At 42.8% G+C, this 20,724-nt stretch overlaps 1 protein-coding gene across 7 annotated transcripts in view; it reads right to left on the reverse strand.

Moving 5' to 3' along the window:
• The window catches only part of MEF2C (myocyte enhancer factor 2C), a 159,067-nt gene that overhangs the window by 9,636 nt on the left and 128,707 nt on the right, over positions 1-20,724 (reverse strand). For all 7 annotated transcript variants that reach the window (XM_058656352.1, XM_058656354.1, XM_058656357.1 and 4 more), the window contains 3 exons: positions 19,825-20,011; positions 17,767-17,814; positions 608-780 (listed from right to left, as the gene is read on the reverse strand). In XM_058656352.1, coding sequence (XP_058512335.1) covers positions 608-780; positions 17,767-17,814; positions 19,825-20,011 — 408 coding nt within the window. The remainder of the gene's footprint in view (positions 1-607; positions 781-17,766; positions 17,815-19,824; positions 20,012-20,724) is intronic.

Genomic DNA, 20,724 nt, shown 5'->3' on the forward strand with positions numbered 1-20,724 from the left:
AAATAGCATTTTTGGCACCCTCGGCTTTGGAGAGAGAACCTGTGGCATGAAGCGACCAACGTGGAGAGAGGAACTGAGGCAGGTGCAGACACACGGCATTAGCCGTCCCAGTGCTGCAGCTAGGAGGGGATGCGCCAATCAACAGTGGAACATTCACTTAGAAGTACGGACAGCCACATCCCTCCCTGTCAGCACTCTGAGAACACAAATAGCTCCACACTGTAAAAATACTATGTTATGAAATACCCCATCCAGTTTTACTCTGGAACTCATGGGCCAATAGGAACGTCTGACTTTGTTCTAGCTGAATGAGAAGCTTTAAAAAGAAACATTGTTCTTTTAAGAAACCCAGTTCCTTCCCAGAACCCCAGAGTTATGCAGAGCTTGACTGGATGCTGGGCCTTATTTACTCATAAAAGGGTAATGTAAATTAGTTACCAGAAATAATAGCTACACCCAAACAGGGTTCCACCAATAGTACTGATGGGTCAATTAATGTTGGGGACAGAGAGAACTTAAGTCATTTATTAAATTAGACCAATCCCCAAACAGCAAATATAAAAGTCACAGTCTCAACATTTACTAAATAAAAGTATGTTGGCATTACCACTGATGGCATTGCACTCTTGCTGCCCGGTGGAATAAGAACTCGGAGATCTGGTTTACGATTATTCATTCCTAGATTCATGGGGGGAGGCGATTTCGCTTGCATATTCTTGTTCAAGTTGCCAGGTGAGACCAGCAGACCTGGTGAGTTCCGGGGATTGCCGTATCCGTTCCCTGTGAACACAGAGCAACATTCAGCGGTGCCTCCAGAGAAGGCACACCCCACGGGAGCCCCAGCAGCCGAGTCTGACAATGGGAAACACAAGCCACGCACATGACCACACCACAGGATGCAGGGCTTTGCCCAGGCTGCGGGTCCTTCGGTATTCTCCCAAAGCAAGATGAAAAACTGATGGGAAGACAGCTAATGTATATTCACTTGCTCACAAGTCAGCACCCATTTATTTCTCATACTAAAGAATTTCAGGAAGAAATTCAGACAGTTGTACAGAGTCTAAGAAAAGCAACAGAATTGGTTTGCACTTTAACTAGCTTGGCAGAGGCCTGGCTGGGGTGACTCATTATTTCAGTTCACTGGTTTGGGTTTAATTTTGTGTGTCTATGTGTCCTTAAATGAAGAAAGGTTATACCATAGGCCTATAATTTCTGGGACCTGCAGGAGAAGGGGAAGCCACTTGCAGAGTCCACCACCAGTTCCCCTCTTCTCTAAGGGACTTCTCCCTAGAGTTTTCTCCTACTTACACACATCCAGTGCAGTGTGCAATCCTGGAGAGCCTGATTCGCAGGTTCTCTCAGGACGTCCCAGACCGGGACTCCTTCTCGGAACCATGTGATCTGACAGTACCTTGGTCCAGGTGCTGATGGGCCAAAGAGAAAACCACCCAGCAGGAAGACTGAGAAGATCTCCCCAAGTTTCTGCCTTAGTCTCATCCTTTTGTATCTTCTCCTTCTATCCTACCACCACGGGTAGAGCTATTGATATTGATTAGAAATTCAACCTGAATTCAGAAAGCCCTCTGCCTGCTTCCTCCCCTTGCCCGAGTTGGAGACTAAGACAGACCAAGCACCTTACTCAACAACCCTTGCTGGAAAACTAGACATGTTTACTGAGGCTCACTAAGGGGACGGTTAAACCTCATTGTTACTGTCATCGATAGCATCATTAGCATCACAAAACCAAAGTGTCTCCTGGCTCTGGATGGACAGCACTGTGTGCTGTGCAGTGAGGATGTAAGACAGGTGCCAGGCTTCCCAGGGCATGTTAATGCCTCTGTGATCATCCGATGCAGACCTGTGGAAAACACACGCAGAGCGACAGAGCCAGACTAGGTGGGGGGCCCATGGAGTCATCCAGATGCAGGGTCATCCAGCTCCTGGGTGGGCGGTTCTCCAACAAGGTGTCTTAGCAGAGGAAAGCACAGATGGAGAGGATAGGACTGCAAGGTTTGTGGTCTAGGTGCTGGGCAAAGAGCAAGGCAGGAATAGAGCACAGTGGGCGACTCCTTGAAGAACCTGTTCTATGGAAAGAGAGAGGTGCTGCAGAACCCCTACCTTTGGGACCCGGAAGTCAAGCTACAGAGACCTTGAATTCCAGGCCACAGGGTCCTGGGCTGATTTGGTAGAAACATAGACCCACAGAGGTTTCAGAGTGAGTGGCAGAGATCTGCTGACATTGGGCTGCCCACAAACTAGAGACTCTAGCAGTGTGGAGCAGCCTGGAGGTAAGTTTGTGCTGGCCAGAGGGGGAGCAGAGGGCTGGCAAAAACGAATCATGCAGGCAGGGCATTGACGCATTTTGAAACTATTTATGGGAACATTCCTGAAATCAAAATGTATTTGAGATACATTGTGCAAAGCACTCTTGCTTTTTGCATCCATACATTTACCTGTACCATTTCATGTGTGAATATACAGGCTAAATATAACACACACAACTACAAGATTAAATCTGTCAATCAGATTGTACATAAAATTCTCAAAGTCCCTGGGAAACAAAACCCCCTGTAAAACAAATGAAATACCCCTAAAACATGTGCTGAGTACACAGTAAGGTTTGAGAAATGTTGGCTGAATCTGAACGGAAATTATGCTGCTCTTATAACACATCAAGGAAATCAGCTAACCCAAACCCTCCAAAGCTGGATGAATGTGTCAAAAGCCACAGTTTTCTGTGATGGGTCATTTGGATGATGCTGGTGGCAAAAGCAATCATATGAAAAAATATATTGACCCGTTCTCATGAGCGGAATTAAAAAGAGTATTTTCACTTAGAGAAACTGCCTGCTGAGGCACAATATCGAGAGATTCCAGCTTCCTAAACCCTTGCTCTACACGTCAGGGCCTCTGCGGCTCTGGATCACACCGGATACAGAGAGAATGACAAAATTTGCTAGCAGAAGTTCAGACGGACACACTAACATATTTAAGCCTGCGTGAGACCTGGCTTGAGTAAACAATCAAATGGAAAATTAGCTGGGTGATTTCAAAAGGAGGGGAAAAAATAGTCAGTTAGGCAGAGCGATGAAGCTTGAACACATCAGAAGAAACTAAAACCCCCGGCGTGGTGGGTGCCGATACTGGTTTGCATGGAGGAGCTATTTTGCTACAAGGAAGTAAAACTGCCTCATGAAAAGATGTCATGCTGAGATTGAGGAGTACTGGGCCAGCAAGTGGAAACACGTCACGCATGTTCTGAAGAAAGTTTTCTTCGCTTGTTTGCTAATTTTCGTTGAGGGTGCTCAGAAGTGCCAGCACAGTCTAAGACTTCTTGCCCATACTTTAAAACACTGATCTGGTGCGGCGGGAGACACACGAAGGTAGACATGCATCACAGCTGTCCCTTTGGCAAACACCTCCAACTCAAGATAATGACTTAAAAAACATTCTATTTTCCTCTTGAAATATTTCCCCGCTGCTTGGAGATGATGGCATTTCAGACAATAAGTTGCATGTTTTAAGGCGCTTACATATTGAAAGTGAAATATTTTTGAACCACGATGATACTTCTTACTCCATATTTTTAGAGCATGAGGCTATTTTTAAGAACAAATAAATTCTGCTTCTTATGGGTGAATTTCTGCTGTTCTTAGCATACTGTGCCAATGAGCATTTTGGAGCCGTATAATAACCATTTTTGTTTCCAGCCACCAAATTGTTATTCCTTTGGCATAATATAGATTCAGGAATGCAAGGCTGTGGCTCTTAAACCAGCGATAGAGAACCCTATCATTTGAAAATCAGTGATGAATACAGGCGTGTGGTTTACTGCTAAGAAGAGCCTGCAGTTAAACCGGCTGGTCACCGCAGCCGCACCCTCACTCCAAGCACTGTGGCCTGGGCCCAGGCTGCCGTCCCACCTTAAGATACCAAAGAGAACTGTCTCATGTAAACCCCTGGGGTCGGTAGGAGGCAACCACGCCTCCCAACAAGCCTCAAATACACAGACTCTACCTTTCTTCACGCCAGGTTTTAAAATTATCCTCTGGCTGTTACGAGGACGATGACTTTAGATGTGACTGTACCCAGATGTCACCTTCCCCTGACCACTTAAAAGCCCCCAAATTATAAAGCGCGAGTGAGCGGCGCTCCTGATTACAGATTCTAAGAGAGTGAAGTACAGACCACTTCAGAGTTCGATGAAATTTTTGAGTTTCATCTGATTACAAATATCGTTGCACATAAAAGTTTAGGCATTCATGACCCAACTTACATATGGAGGGCAACAGATCCCTCCTCTCTGGGTTACAAGTTTGTAAACACTCATATTAAAATCAGCATAAATAGATGAAACTTGAAATGTGGTGTCAGGAGGGGGAAAAAAGAGATTTTTCTCCCCAGTCGAGTTGCACACACTTGTTGCTTTTTAATTTTTTTTATTGACTCCTATTTTAAGAAGCTGTAAATGCAGCGAACATACTCCTGGCTTCAGACATGATGAGGAAGGCATTTCGCCTTGTCTAACCGAGCTCAACTGAGCAGGCAGCGAGCTCAGTGTAAGCCCCAAGTCTTGACAGTCTCTTTTCATGCACTTCAAGGCATTATGAATCTTTTTATTTGCCTGTTTTTTTCTTTTCCATAACTTTCTTTTTTTTAAAAAAAATATTTATTTTTATTGGAAAGTCAGATATACAAGAGAGGAAGAGAGACACAGAGAAAGGTCCTCTGTCCGCTGATTCACTCCACAACTAGCTGCAACAGCCAAAGCTGAGCTCATCCAAACCCAGAAGCCCAGAGCCTCTTCCCGGTCGCCCATGCAGGTGAAGGGTCCCCAAAACTTTGGGCCATCCTCAACTGCTTTCCCAGGCCACAAGCAGGGAGCTGGGTGGGAAGCAGGGCCGCCAGGATTAGAACCTGCGCCCATATGGGATCTTGGCACACGCAAGGTGAGGACTTTAGCTGCTAGGCTACCATGCTGGGCCCCTTTTCCGATTATAAACAGGAGCATATAAAACTAATAAGCACAAAACCATGGCTAATTCTGCCCTGAGACTCTGCAGAATCTTGCATATCCACGTCTCTGAATATTCTCTAGTCTTCTTCCATTTCCATTTGCAAGAGGGTATCTAATCTTGCTCATTTTTCTTGGCATACGTGTCTCTACCTCTATTATCACTGCCCTGGTTGGGCTTTGATCACCACATCACTGTTTCAGTTGCCTCCCACCTAGTCTCCTGGGTGTTGGCTGCAGGGTTCTTTGAAAGTCCTGAGATGAGCTGCAAAAGGTGCGGGTGCCTTGAAACTTTCTGCAAACTTTTGCACACACTGGAGTTTGTAACTAAGTCAGCCAAGGAATGTCCTTCTCCATGATCTCTAGGATCACTTTGCTTTTTCACATCATGTTTAACATGGGGACGAGGTTGGGGGGCGAGTGCTCTGCTGGACCCTCAAGGATGTGTGTAGTTGACAGTTCCCAAGGCCAAAGCCAAGCTCATAGTACTCTGCACGTGTCCAAGACTTGGCTCTGGCAGTCCAACATCCAGCCACGTTCAGGCTCTTGTTTAACTCAAGCTCATCTTAAGAGGCAGGTGCAGTTCCAGCGCTTTGACGATGCTTTTCAGATAACAAACACACTCTCCTTCTAAGCCCTGCTGTAATGACACCAAAGTTCTAGCTTTTCAACCTTTTGCTTGCTTAAACAGATACTCAGAACATGCTGAAAAAGTCAAGAATTATCTGAGAATGGCACTGAAAGTTAAGTAATTGAGAGAATGTGAGATGAGAACTGAAAAACATAATGAGTAACTTGTCACATTCCAATATCAGGAGTCTCTCCTCTTCATGCTACTTGAAGAAATTTTCTAATTTAGATAATGACTGCATACTGATGACCAAGTGCACCATTGAGACGAGCTGTTTATCAACCATATCCTATGACAGTCAGGAAGTCACGCAAGTGCCCACCTACCAAATTTGTTTACAGCAAGTTAATTGAAGCACTTTTTTCACCTGTTGCACGTGCTGATTACTTCACAGCACATTCCCTTAGTTAACCGCAACTGGCACAAATAAGATAGACCTTTTCCCTAATGAAAATGAAAACCTTAACAACGATGTCTATCTTTGCTTCCAACTGACAAGTGTTTACTGACCTAGGCTGTTTCTGCACCTGGAGGAATCAACCAGAATTTACTCACACGGAGCTTTTCACAAAAAAGATGGGCTGCAAAAAGAACTGTGGGAAGCTGACAATTCTAAGTGAACAGGACTTTTGTGAGATGGCTCTGAGACAGCCTTATTGGATCCAGGGCATGCAGCACCAAGGGATCTCAGAGTTGCACCTGTGTTGGGGAAGATGCGCCTCTCGGTGCAGGGAAAACATTGTGAGCATTACGGCATGATGCTCTCACGCCTGGGAAATGTGGAGTTGGCTCTCATGAACCTCTCGGATGATCACTGCACAAAGCAGACGGCAAAAGAAACCACTAAACGTTGCCAAGTTCCATCCAGTTGAATGTGAGCAACCAGAGAGGCAGGCATTTGGCATGGCCTTCAGGTTGTTTGCTTGGGATGCCCACATCACATATTGGGGTAGCTGGCTGCAGTCTCAGCTCCTGTGTTTCTGATCCAGCTTCCTGCTGTTATGTGCCTGCGGGGGCAGCAAGTGCCAGTCTGAGTTCTTAAGTTCTCACTCTCGTAGAATGCCTAGAATGGTGTTCCAGGCTCTTAAATTTAATCTGACCCAGCCTTTACCTGGTACAGGTGGGGAATGAATCTGTAGAAAGTTAGATGGAAAAGATTCTCTGCTTCCCAAGTATAATGCATTAAAAAAAAAGACAAAGTAACCCAACACTGAAAAAAGTGTAAAAGCTAAGTAAGCAGTCACACAACTTCGAAATGGCTGGTTGTATCACCTGTGTATTAGCAATGTTACAACAAGGATGGGGAAAAGAGAGAGCAAAGGGGGTTGGTGCGAAGAAAGCTTGCTAGGGAGCTGACCACACAGGGCCTGAGGTTGGAGTGGGGCAGGGGAAGTGGAAAGATGGGTAAGATCATCTGGATGGAGGACGGAGGCAAAGCAAGTAAGGCCATGTTCTATGCTGCATGCTTCCAGGAGAACTCCTCCAACCCTACTGAGCCTTGATTCTTGCAACACAAGTCATTATTTTATTAGTGCCAAAGAATATCTGGATCAGATTCTCAGACCATCCTCTGTGGCGGCCATCACCATCACAACCAGGCAACAACATCAGCAATAGCAAACACTGTACCATGTGACTTGCCAATGACAAACTAACCTCCCTTACACAGTGCCAGTCACCTGGCAACTGCTATACAAGCATTTGATGCAAGCTATGGCCACCTTAGCATCCAATAGCTCCTGACTGGTGCAGCCTTGACCTGAAGCCAAGCAGTGTGTCCAGAAGTGCCACATCCTGGAGTACAAAGTGACATTGCTCCTTGCAGACTGGTCATACTGAGATGTGGAAGACTCTTCTGAGTCATTCTAAATCTACAGGAATATAAAGGAAATGAAGAAACTAATGATACAAGAGACCAAGGGCAGGAGATTAGTGTTGTCCAAAGCCAAAAGAGGAGCATGCATTTTGGCAAACTTGGTCATCAATACTAGACACTGGTTTGGAAGAAGCCGAATTTACATAAAGGGGCCCAGAAAGGTGATGCACTAACCTGTTTTCCAGCCTCCTTTCAACTTAATACATATGTGTGAACGGGTAATTTAGCTACAATGAGCACCACAGTGAGTGTGTAAGTTTCAGCATGCTGCTTGTGGTAGATGATTAAACAGTCCTTTCCTCCGTTAATAGATTCAGAAGCTCAAAATACTTTCCTACTTTCTGTCAATGTAAGAGACTGATTTCTTATCAGAATTATTCAACATGAGGCTGGTGATGCGGCATTGCCCAAAGAGCCACCTCCTGTGCTGCCAGTATCCCATTTGGATAAAGGTTCATGTCTTGTCTGCTCCATTTCCAATCTATCTCCAGGTTAGTTCTCTCATAAAAATAGTGGAATACGGTCCAAATGCATGGGCCCCAGCCACCCATATGGGAGGCCTAGAAGCAGCACCTGGTTTTGGCTCGACGCAACCCTGCATGTTGCAGCCCATCTGGGGAGTGAACCTGTTGGATGGAAGATCTTTCTGTCTCTCCTTCTCTCTTTCAAACTAAAAAACAAAAACAAAAACAAAAACAAAACAACAACAACAAAAAAAAAAAAACTTAAAAAAAATCCCACTCAACATGATAATGAGATGTCTACCATTTAATAGCTTGTACCACTAGTTGTTACCCAGGAAACAATTCCTAATAAATGGATAGATAAACTTGCTCTGTTTAGTAATCTGGAAACTGTATAATTTATGAATAATATCTGATTTGGGGAAAATTGGAGCTGACTGCCATGGGTCCACACTGAGCTAAATACATAGCTGGAACTACAAAGCCAGATTTGCTTTTTTCACTTCAAGAAAATATTGTATCCGCTGAGCTTTTCCCTTTAGAACAATTTAGAAAGTAGCTATCTTCTACTGAATAGAAGATAATCACATACCTAATGACATTCATTTCCATCAATTCATCTGACATCTGACAAGTTTGAAGATTAGAAGTTTCCAATATCACGATGTTGTCTTGTACTTCAATGAACATACATTTTTTTTTTTGTAGAAAATTACCTCAAATGGTGCATAGTAAACTTATTCAGACACCTCCCTGCTACACCGGACGTGATCTGCCGGCATTGTAGATGGTAGTCTTCTACTCAGTTATGCCCTGAAAATCTGAAGAACTCTCGGACCACCAGGCCATTCAAGCTGTTACAAATCACAATCATTTTTTTCCCTCCTTTTTTTTTTTTTTCCAGGGAAAAGGAGATTTCTACCAGAAGAAGCAACCACAAGGCACTCAGGGTCAGAAATCTGGGAATGATGAATGCTTCAAGATGCTTCAACTGGGACAAGACAGATTTCAGATTCATACCTTGCTAAAACCTTTTGGGTGTGGGCTCTCAAATGAAAATCGTGTCTCTATTCCTTCTCGGGGTTTCTTAAGGAAAACTGTAATGCAGCATGGTGCTCCACTGTAAAGAAACTCCTGTGCAACCCCAGCCCGTACTGTAGTGTATTCTTAGAAAAAACCCCAAGACACACCAAAGCCAAGGCTATTCTTGGCTGTAGCATTTCAGGGGCAGCAGACATTCTAAAAAGAGACTGGCTCTTTTGCTTGACCATGTCACCTGACGCTGGGCCAAGGCGCCGCGGATTTCATATCTAGCCTGCTAGTTCTTGGCATTCCCTGGGCTGTGTCTTACTCAGGGGTCTCCTCTCTTAGACTCGGAGCTTTGAACATAAAACCCACACTCTCAGCTCTTAGTATTGAGTGATTTTCCCAAAAGATTGTGCGTTTCTATTAGAAAATAGGTCTGGACTGGCAAACCATTCTTGCACTCATCCCAGCTTGTGGCAGATGAGGAAACTGAGGGCCAAGGAGCTCCTGCAATGAGGCTGGGATTTCCCTATTAGCAGGTGGGAGAGCTCTGATCTGAATTCAAAATGTAGGCTGCTTGCACGGCATTCTTTAAAAGCCAGCTGTCTGAGACTTAGTAGGCTTGCTGTCCCTTGGTGAAAGTTCCATTTGCAAATAGGGAAGAAATGGACAGGAGGATCTTTGCAGTGCACAAGGTACTCAAATACCCTATGCTTGGGGGACTGAGTTTCTGAAGGGGTAGTTTTCAATTGCATTATAAAAAAATGATATGGAACCTTGCTATCTTAAAAAGAATTCCACTTAACAGTGAATGATAGATTTATGACTCATTTAATTGTTCACTTCTTGTGATTTGGGGGCTGTCTCCTTGATAAAAATGAGGGGGTGTCTTCATTATTGACACAATCGCTCATTCTCTCCATTTTTATAAACAAAAATATTGAGACAGGAGAAATTAGAGAGAACGTGACAGAAGAGAAAGAATAATTACTTGTGGTTTTAACATTTACACAACTGCTGCGAACACAGCAGAAGTTCATCATGTTCAGAGCGCTGCATGGCATCACTCCACAGTCACTCCAGGTGTATCAATAGACCTGCTCTCCTCCTGCCTTAGGACCGAAGGTCACACCCGGGACCTGCCAAGTCTATGGACATGCATCTCCTCCGCTGAACAATGAGTGGGATTGACTGGGCCTGCACTCAACCACACGTTGCAGGTCCCGATGAGAAAGCCAGACTGCAGACACTCACAGCACAGACCACAGCCACTGTTCAGGAACTGAGCCTGCAGCAGGGACAGTCCTAGGTGCTTTGCACTTGTTGTCTCATTCAGTGCTCCTACCACTCCCCGAAACAGGAATTCACAGACTTGTCAAGGGCAATGATGCCATTCCCAAAATAATTTCATTGGCTGCTGAATTATTTTGAATATTTGTGTCTAAAGCATTTCCTCAAATTCCTGATGAAGGAAACATTTGGCTCCAGGAGTTCAGAGTTTTCACCAAGTCATTTCACTTGTTTTCTTTTTTTTTTCTTTCTCTCTTTCTTTCTTTTTGTTTACAGTCGTTGTGTGAGCTCACGCTATCATGTTTGGGTATGTAACATGAACACGGACCTGGAGCTGTTCTCCTGCAGTAGCACAGCCTGTCTTTTCTCTACTTCCAGTCCAACACATTGAGTTCTTCAATCTTACCTGGAGATACCAGATGGACACTTCAGATTGGCAAACTCTGATGGGAGGACATGGTGTCCGGTCAAACAGCACTTACATGCTGAGTCCTATCACAGCTACTATGGCAGAGTGATAACAAATGAGCCCAGTGAATATTTAGCACTCAAAGGTGGATTATAAATGGGAACTATTTATCTGCAGCTTTGGTATAAGAGAGACTTCTTTAGTGCAAAGTGGTTCGTGGTCTCTCAATTATGAGATGATATGTGATGAATTGAAATCCAACGGACCTACAGTGCAGCTCAAAATGCAAAACCTGAGAGTTTCATCTGAGAAGAGCCAATCACACTCTTAGCTGATGACCATGAAGACCCCGTGAGAAAGTCCCTGGTAGATTAAAACACTGATTTTCAAGAAGGGCTTTCTAACCACTTGCTCCTACAGCATCTGCTGCCTGCTGATGCCGGATTGCACTTTACTGATGATTACGGAAAAGTTTTCCTTGCTGTGACCGCAGTGTTGGTGCAGTGGCTCAACTGTCTAATCCTCCACCTGCCAGCACCAGCACTCCATATTGATGCAGGTTCATGTCCCAGCTGCTCCACTTCTGATCCAGCTCTCTGCTTGTGACCTGGGAAATCAGTGGAGGATGGCCCAAAGCCTTGGGACCCTGCACCTGCATGGGAAAACTGGAAGAAGCTCTTGGTTTCATTCAGCTCAGCTCTGGCCATTGCACCCACTAGAGAAGTGAACCAGCAGATTGGAAAATCTTTCTCTGCCACTGTCTATAAATTTCTTTCAAATAAAAATAAATAAAAGATAAAAAGATAAACATTTCCCCTTTCCCTGTGTAATTCAGACTCCACTGAGAATTAAGCCCAGCCAAAGGTGAAAGCTGCCACATGCTGACTGAATCTGTGGCATTTATATTTGTTGTCTCTTTGACCTGCTTTTCTGACTTCAACACCAGTCCCCAGTGACTGGCGCACTTTGCTTCAGCTGCTATCCACCAGGTCTTTAACCTGGGAGTGGACCCTCGCTTTGTCAGTATGGCTATGCATCATCTGCCATAAATTTCCAAGTAAAGGACTTAGACTTATTTTCCTTCAATATATCATGGTAAACTTCATTTGGGATACAAATATCAGGTTCTAAATTAAATAGTAACAGTTAAATCATTAGATTTTTATATCTGGGTTGAACTCAGAAATACTAGGAATAGTGTTTTTTTTTTCCCAAAATCCTTTATACTGACAGCATTATACTTTCAAAACAGAATTCAATTAGCTGTTTCTCATGCTGTTTAATAATATTTTTAAAAGTAATAAAAATCATGTCTTATGCCAACAATTAGATTCTGAGAGCATTCAAGTACTATGCCCCTCCCTTTGAGAATATTACAGTCTGAATTTGTAGCTTGTTAGGCAACAAAGGTGCAAACTGATTAAAACCAATCACTTTAAAATTAATCTTTAACTCCCTCACTGACTCTTTAAATATTTGAGTAAGAATTGAGAATGAGATTCTATCATTCACATTTGAATGGTTGCAACTGGAGGACAAGATGCTAAATGAAACAAATTGGACACAGAAAGACACATCGGCACGCTGTCCTTTATAGGCAGGAGTTAAAATTCAAAACGAGAAAAAGAAAACAAAGAAGTGCAAGTGAGTAGCAGTATTGCTGGGAATAGAGTTTTGTCAAACTTTTTTGTACCTTTGTCAAATTGTTAAGAATGATTTATGGTTATACCTTGATGACATGTGATCATTTTTCAGATTTGCAGTAGGTAAGGGAATATCTTATTTGATTGTGTTCGTAGCCCTTGTCTGTATTCCTGAGGAACTATGGTCCTCTTTCCTGTTTACTTATTGAACTATTTGTTTAGTGCAGCATTAAGCCTTAGTTTATAACGTAAATTAAAAATAAATAGGTCATCTAAAAAAAAAAAAACCACCAATGAAAAAGGAAGTAAATACAGAGAAGTCTTTTTGGCGGATAAGAAAATCAGCCAAGAAATTTTTGACAGACATTTTCAAAAATATATTCTTGCAAAACAATTGTACAGAAAATTATGTATTGTATAATGTTAGAGTTCAATTTTGTCATATGCTAATATTTTCATTTTCAATGTTGCATCAACTACAAAAAATACTATGTAAGTCAAACTTTACTATTATAAATTTGATCATAAGACCCGGTATGCAAATGAACTACACAGACACTTGTGTCCGCCACAATGGTGGGTCCTGTGACCGGAGGGCCGTGAGATGCAGCCTTTCAAAGACTGGAAAGGAGGTCTCCAACTGCATGCCCTGCCCCCACCCAGCAGCACACTGCCACTGCAAATTTAGCTGATATAAATTAAGCATTCCAGCAGTGACAATGCTTGACAACCAAATGCATAAAATAGTAAACAATTAACAATCAAAATAAGGAAACAGCTGCTAGTTTCTTTTTATAAAAATTATATCTAATTGACAATAAATGCCAATTAAAATTATTAACCAATATACATAAATCTCCTCTGCCTTATTGTCACGTGGGGATGTCGACTCCGTTGAATTGCCAAAGGGATTCCTAGATGCTTCTCTCCTCTCTTTCTCTCCTTTTTGCTTTGTATTCTCAACCATGAAGCAGTGAATGAAAAACATGGAGGGTCCCTTCTTTTTAAAAATGATTTTTTGTTTTATTCAGCTATGGTTAGAGAAGTATTTTTTTTAAGATTTATTTATTTGAAAAGAAGAGCTACAGAAAGTGGGGAGACAAAGAGAGAACGAGAAGGAGAGAGAGAGAGAGAGCTTCCTTCTGCTGGCTCACACCCCAAATGGCAGCAAATGGGACTGGGACATGCAAAGACCTGGGACTCCAACCAGTGCCTTTACGGGATTCCAGTGTCACAGGTGGTGGATGAGTCTGCTATACTACAACACCAGCTCTAGACTGAAGCTTTCTGGTCCATAGAAGCCAACCACATCATTAAAGTGCAAACAAAAGGGAGAACAAATAATCTAGCACACGGCATTAGCGTGCACGTGGTTGTTCCCATTAAATATGATGATTACAAGAACTCCACTGAACTGGATCTTACCATCGTCTATAACCACTCATATTAGCATGTTAAAAGCCCTAACGCACAGAGACATGACAAAATGTAACTTTAAAAGCAGTGACTCTTCATTTTCATTGTTGAGAGGAAGGGGTTAAGTAGTGGAGAAGTAATTGTCAAATGCAACCTGGAAATGTCCCCATTACTAACTTATGTATCATAATGACTTACTGTACATTCTCCTTGTATCAAGAGGCCAGCCCTGTCAGTCACTTCTTTTTAACCGTTTTCCTTCATTTTTGAGATGACTTCAATTTAAGAGATAACAGATTCTCCTGTGCAAGAGACAATCTGTGATGCCTGAGACACTAACCCACACTTCATTTACTGCCACCTCTCAGATCTTCCAGTTTCCCATTAGGAATATTTGCAAGTGAGACGCTGGCATTGCAGTACGGTACATTATGCTGCCACCTGTACCCTGAACATGTCAGCTTGAGTCCTGGATGCCCCGTTTCTGATCTGGCCCAAATCCCTGCTAATGCATGTGGGAGCGCAGTAGGAGATGGAGTAAGTGCTTGGGCCCCTGCACCCATGTGGGAGTCCTGGAGGCTACTTGGGGAGTGACCAAGTAGATGGGAGAGTCTGCTCGCTCTCCTCCCTCACCCCAGCTTTGCCATTCAAATCAATTTGCAAATCTAAATTTAAAAATGCTTTAATATATGTATTAGAAAGTTAGAAAAACTTCTGACTTATTGGCAAATGAAGTTCAGGTATTTAATGAGGAGGTTAATTAGGCATGTAGGGTACAGTGTCAGAAGAATACATTATTTTTATAGATGAACAAGGGGATATCTTTTCACATTTAAAAGCTACCTAACTTTTTGTGAAAGTTCTTCCTGCTTTAGATGAACACTATTAATACTTTGTGTCTAGAAGATCCAACTCTCCTTTATTCAGCTATTACACTCCTACTGAGCATCTGCAGTGTTGTTGAGCTGGGAAGACAAAACTGAGAGAGAGACACAGTTGGTCCCCCAAAAGCTGAGTGTCCAGGACATAGGTCTGCCCAGGTACTGCAGTTATAGTACTGTGGCCTAAGCAATTTAAGCAGAGGCTTCTGCGGCAGGAGAAGAGGCAGAGGGCTGTTGTGTGCTCAGGAGCACTGGGTGGCACAGGCAACGGAGGCAGGAGGGGTGCCAGGGAGAGCAGGGCACGGCTGTTCAAAGTGGTGGCACTGTGTGATGCCAAAGAGCACAGATCCCGCAGCCTGGCTGCCTAAGTCCCACCTTGGGCAGCGACCTCACCTGCCTGTACTTCCCCTTCCCCGCCTGTAGCAGGAAGGTAATGTGAACATCTACTTTAAAGAACTGTCAGGAGAATGAATGCACTCCCTGCAGTGAAGCACACAGAGCCATTTCTGCGTTTCCCTGAGTGGCTGATGCCTTACACAAAGGGAATACTGGACACTGGGGGCCAGAAAGAGGTCCAGGCATCATCCCGAAGCCACTGCTGGATTTCTGCCATGAGCATGATCCTTCTACATTAGTTTGTGGCTTTAAGAAAGCCCAGGGAGCAGTGCTGGCAGGATGTAAGATTAGGAGACCTGAGCAAGAGCAGTGGGAGGTGGGAAACAGAGGGGGCTGCATCCTGAGAGCACCAGCAGGCAGAGTGGCTAAGAACTGATGACTCACGGGCCAATGGCATGAGGGGCTAGGACCTGGCTGCAAAAGAGGACCGGTGCTTTGAGCCAGCTGAACTGACAGAACACTTACCTGCTTGGCCTTCTGGTGTTTATTTACACACAAGCAATGTTAAATTTACTCCCTTTCCCCATGAGATCATCTCCTTTTCATAAGTTGGCATGAAGATGGTGGGGGCGGTGTGTGGAGAGACTCCAAAGGCTAAAAAGTATTAGACTAGCATACACATCTTGCCTCTCAGCCACAGAGTTTCGCACTTGTCTGATACCTGAATTCCAATATTCATTGGAGTTCAAGAATAATGTTCAAGAATCAGGAGGCTCTCTTTTGGCCATTGTGCTTCACTTTTCTGTCCTGAAAGAGAGGTGCAGTCTGACAGTCTTTGATGTGTCCTGGTTCTGGGTGACTCTGACATCAGCACAGATATATTCAGCTGTGGCATATGACACTGGCTGGGACTGGAAGGCAGGACAAGCCAGCTGATATATGACAGCCCAGCTCAGGACTAAAGGCAGCTGCAACACACACTCCTTGGCACTGGAGTCACCAAGGGCTTCGGCCTCCAGCTTTCAAATGCGGGTAAGTAACTTGTGACCATCTATGACATGCACCATCCATAGCTTCTGGCTACATGATGCCGCTGATAAACAGTATTTAGTATTTTTTATAACAGAACAACTCAGTGTTTTTTTTTTTTGTTGTTGTTGTTCTCACTGCTTTCGAAAGAGCACATTCTCATGGCTACAGCACAGGTCCTCAGTGGCAGGATGCCACTGCTGAGCTTGTGAGATCTTGTTGGTTCACCGATGCTAGAGTTGCATGTGGCAAACTCTCTCCCTTCAGTGACTTGATCATTCCCGGAGGACAGTTTAATGGAGTGGACTGTCAGACCACTGACAATGATGGCATAATGGAACAACACAAGGAATCCATGGCATTCTGGCTATCAAGCAGTACCAAGAGGCCACTTCCACCAAAGCTGAGTAAATCAGGTTTCCTGTATATGGTTTCTTTTTTTTTAAAACAACTGTTACTAATTTTCATCCCTGCTATCAGCTAGTATTCAAATAGCAATCCAACTCGTGCAGCAAGACCTTGGCCCAAACACCATAACATCTCCATCATTTTCCTTGTACTCAACACTGTGCTTTGTAGCCACTCACATTGTCCCACTGTTGTCTCTAATAGGGTATTTAGCAGAGGCTCAAATCCAAGAAACACTGGTCCAGATTTGACCTGGTCCTCTGGTTTTGAAGTTATAAACCACAAAATATGTTTTGACAGAAAAAATAAGATTCAACACAATATGATCAATTGAGTTTGCCCACTAAATTGACTCTATTTAATTTTTAAAAGATCTATGAAGTGGGAAGCCAGGGCTATTCATCATGTTTGTTCATTTACTTTGTGGTTCTAACACTTCTTCATTTCACACTGAATTACTGAAGAGTCAACATCAGAAACGAGAAATATCAGCCCTAAACTGATGTATTCATAAAAATATTTTTGCATGCCCATTTTCTTTGTCTGCTTTCTTATAATTAGCAGCCTATTATATTAGACTAAGGCAAAATACTCCATCGAGGCTGTCCATGGATATTTCAATCGACTTGAATCTTTTTTGACATTTCAAATATAACCTTGTGTCACTCAGGCATACCTCCTACTATTTTAAATGTATAGCATCTTCCAGTTGCACGGATTACCATGGTTACTTGTTATACCAAGAGTGAACTCCAATTGGCATTTAAAAGCATTGTGCTGTCCTAACCCCTGCATTGAAAATGACATCAACATCTCAATAATCGCAATATTAGGAACTAAACCGGAACCCTGGAGGATTGTGGCTATGAGGCAGCTGGACACATGATAAAAAGTTCTTAAGAGATGGAGGACATTTAAGGGATTTTTAGGAGGTATATTATATTCATGGTTTCTAAGAGATATTTTCACTGCCAACTGAGGTTTTATTTTACTGACAGAATTGCTGAATGCTTAGAATTCTCCTTTCTCCCCCCCCAAACCCTGCTTTTTTTTTTTAATGTACTCATCTTCAGAAATACATAGGATCCCAGTACTTCACTGGGTAGGAAAAGGTTCGCCGCACTCAGGATTAAGTTCATCAGATCCCAGCCCTCAACTGTTCCCTAAGCAGTTGAAGTTTTGCTAAGGAACGTTCTTGTTCAGAAACAGTTTTCTTCTAAGTAATTATTGAATCATGGCTGCTTGAGAAAAGTGTCTTAGCAATTCTTGGGGGCCATTTTTACATGCCTCTCCCAGGCCTCTTGATGCCCTGGTAGACATCACGGGATGCAAGCCTGACTCACCTGCACTGGTGCCTGCACCGGAGGTGAGGTCTCCACCCATCAGACCACCTAGGAGTGAAAAAGGACAATCAAACGGAGAAAGACTAAAGGCCCTTGGAACAAACTCTACCTTCAGCAAGCACTTCTCCCAAGAGTCATAACCTGGGGAAGTACTCCCGAAATCAGAGGGCTGATATTTGCTTCCCCGTGACATGCTGTGCTCAAACATTACTCATGCATTCAATGACTGACACTTTGTGTAATCCTTTTTTTTTCTTGGAAAGACTGCATTTTAAAAAGCCAGTGTTTGACTACTCTTGGCATTTCTATTATTTCCAAGTCTAGGCACTTTCCTAAGCAGATGTTCTATACAGAGGATAAAGAAGTTAGGTCTACTATCCGCTCAGATAACTGTACGTCTGATGTCAAATTCTTGTAATTATGTTTCACAACATTCATTCTGTGCAATATTGTTGCATCTGGGAAGTAAATCCAGATCAAAGATGGTCTCCTGGATTGGCCTACAATTATGACTAGATTCATTACTGATACAATCAAATAAATTTGCACTACCACGAAGTTATGAATATATATGTGTGTATCACTAACTTAAGAAAGTGTATTAAATTTGGCAAAGTTTGCAAGAGCAAGGAGGTTTCAGATATTGAATATAATAATTGCTTCTAGTTGATAACAACTAGGGTTAGCCCCACCTCAAAGAGGTGATAATATTATCTGGAGTTTCCAAATACTTTGAATAGGCTACTCCATAATGACTAGGAGTTGGTTCAAACTTTAGAATCAGAAGAAAATGTACATTACCTTTTAAGAAAACGGTTATTGTTTCTCATCCAGTCATAGTTTGTGTCAAATTAATACAATTAATAAGCATTAATAAAATCAGTTAACATCTATAAGAATAAAAATACAACTGCATCTAAATAACATTCAACATCACTCTTAAAAATTTGTGTGAAAGATTTCAAACATATTAAGAAAACAGAATGTCACACTGTAGTTTTGTATACATTCTCCAGACTCAACGTTAATAAAAATTGTTCATTTCTCTGAGTTTGTTTGTACTTTTCCTATAGACCTTTTGTAATTAAAATCTTTAAAAAGAAATTCATGTTAGCTTTAATTGTGAGGCAGGTATTTAAACGTTCTAGAGGTAGAATTCCTCCACAAACAAAAAGCATTTAATATAGCCATATTAAATGCGCATGGAAAATATGCCCCAAATTCCCTAAGGAGTGAGTGATTTTTTTCAAAATGAGATTTAAGCATGTCATGTTTTGCTACATGCGATTTACAAATATTTTTGCGCCGACCCTGGAAACATGAGGAATTATATGGACTGAATTACTAACACGAGCTGGGCAAGAAACAGGACGTCCTCACCGCAAACTCTTTAAGCCCTGCAAACTGGGACAACTATTGAACCCAGCGCCTCAGACTGTACTTCGGCTGATCTGGGTTTATAAGAATAGACAAAATTTTGTGAGCAATGCCTTCTTGTCTCTGGCGCATTGTGGATTAAACAGCAGCCAGATCCTCTCAGAAGCATGAGGAATCCATGGATTCCTGTGCACAGAGTGGGCCCCAAGTTCATGGCTAACTCAACTTCCACACTGCGTATCAATTGTGTTATTCCAGCATATATTTTTTTTCTGCTTTAAATCCTTCATGTTACAAGTCACTCTCTAAACAGACAGAAATTCCCAATTGTAGTAAAAAACTAAAATGCATAAATGCTACCAGGGTCTGCAGGAGGAGAAGGGAAAAAAATATGAAGAGTAGGACACAAGTTGGAGACAGGATATTTGACACTCTGTGTGAAGACGTGTGCAGTTAAAACACAGCCACAGGAGGAGCTAAAGGATAGGCCAAAAGACAAATGGCAGATGAAGGAAGATTTTGGAAGACAGACTGAGAAAACTAGACTTTACGACCCAGAAGACCTTGGTGGGGTGGAATTGATGCAGGGAAGGGAGATAATAGAAAACCAGAAAGCGTCTGACAGACACACTTTAGCTTTTACCCACAGTGCTTTCTGTTCACATCCTGTGTTGGACCTACCTGCGTTACCTGCACTCGGAGGCCGATGTGTTACGCCAGGAGACATGCTATTCCTCTGCAGAGAAGGGTGGGCCAGTGGCAAGAGGTTGGGGTTTCCCAGGGAGCTGACTGGGTTGCTATACACCAAGCTGTTGTGGCTGGACACTGGGATGGAGACTGGCATCTCAAAGTTGGGGGGTGGAACAGCCTGGAGCAACACAAAATCCACAAAACAAAAGCAAGGGGTCAGAGAGGGGAACAGTAAGTGGAGCTCTCACGTGCAGAAGGCCTTGGCTTTTTGAAGAAAAATTTCAAGTTCCCAATGGCTGGGTGTCTAGAAAGCCCACAAAGAGCTCTCCAGACGTTCAGATCATAAATTGATTTCTTGAATGTGCTTCGAGCTCCCCTGTCTTCCCAACTATTAGAAAATGGCTCACTTTTGTTTAAAACAAAGCCCTGCTTCATTAGGCTCCATTGTCTTTGAATTCCATTCTATTAAGTAATAATTGTTCATTTGCGATATCTGAATTGGGTGCCAGAAATGCCTTCAAGATCAAAGGTACACGACTGGGATGACTTCACAGAGGAAAAAAAAAAAAGAATTAAAATGCGAACCAGATCCTTTAGTTTAATTGCTTATTGAAGCATATTTATGCAGAGGTTTAATGATATAAAATCATCTCCAGGCGCGTGAATAGCACATATAGCTTAATTATTATTTTTAAAAGCCTTCCTTTTTAGAAGTAACACTAAAGATAATAGGCATTTTAAGATACAGAATTCAACGGTGCACGTATCATTCAATAATTCACGTGTTACAATGTTTGCTCAGAAGATCCACCAGGCCCCACGTTTTGGTACACAGGTACTGCAGGAATTTGTATCTTAAACAAGAGTTGAAAAATATTTAGTGAAATGAAG

This window comes from Ochotona princeps, chromosome 28 (assembly GCF_030435755.1).
Source record: "Ochotona princeps isolate mOchPri1 chromosome 28, mOchPri1.hap1, whole genome shotgun sequence".
In the NCBI taxonomy this organism is placed as follows: Eukaryota; Metazoa; Chordata; class Mammalia; order Lagomorpha; family Ochotonidae; genus Ochotona; species Ochotona princeps.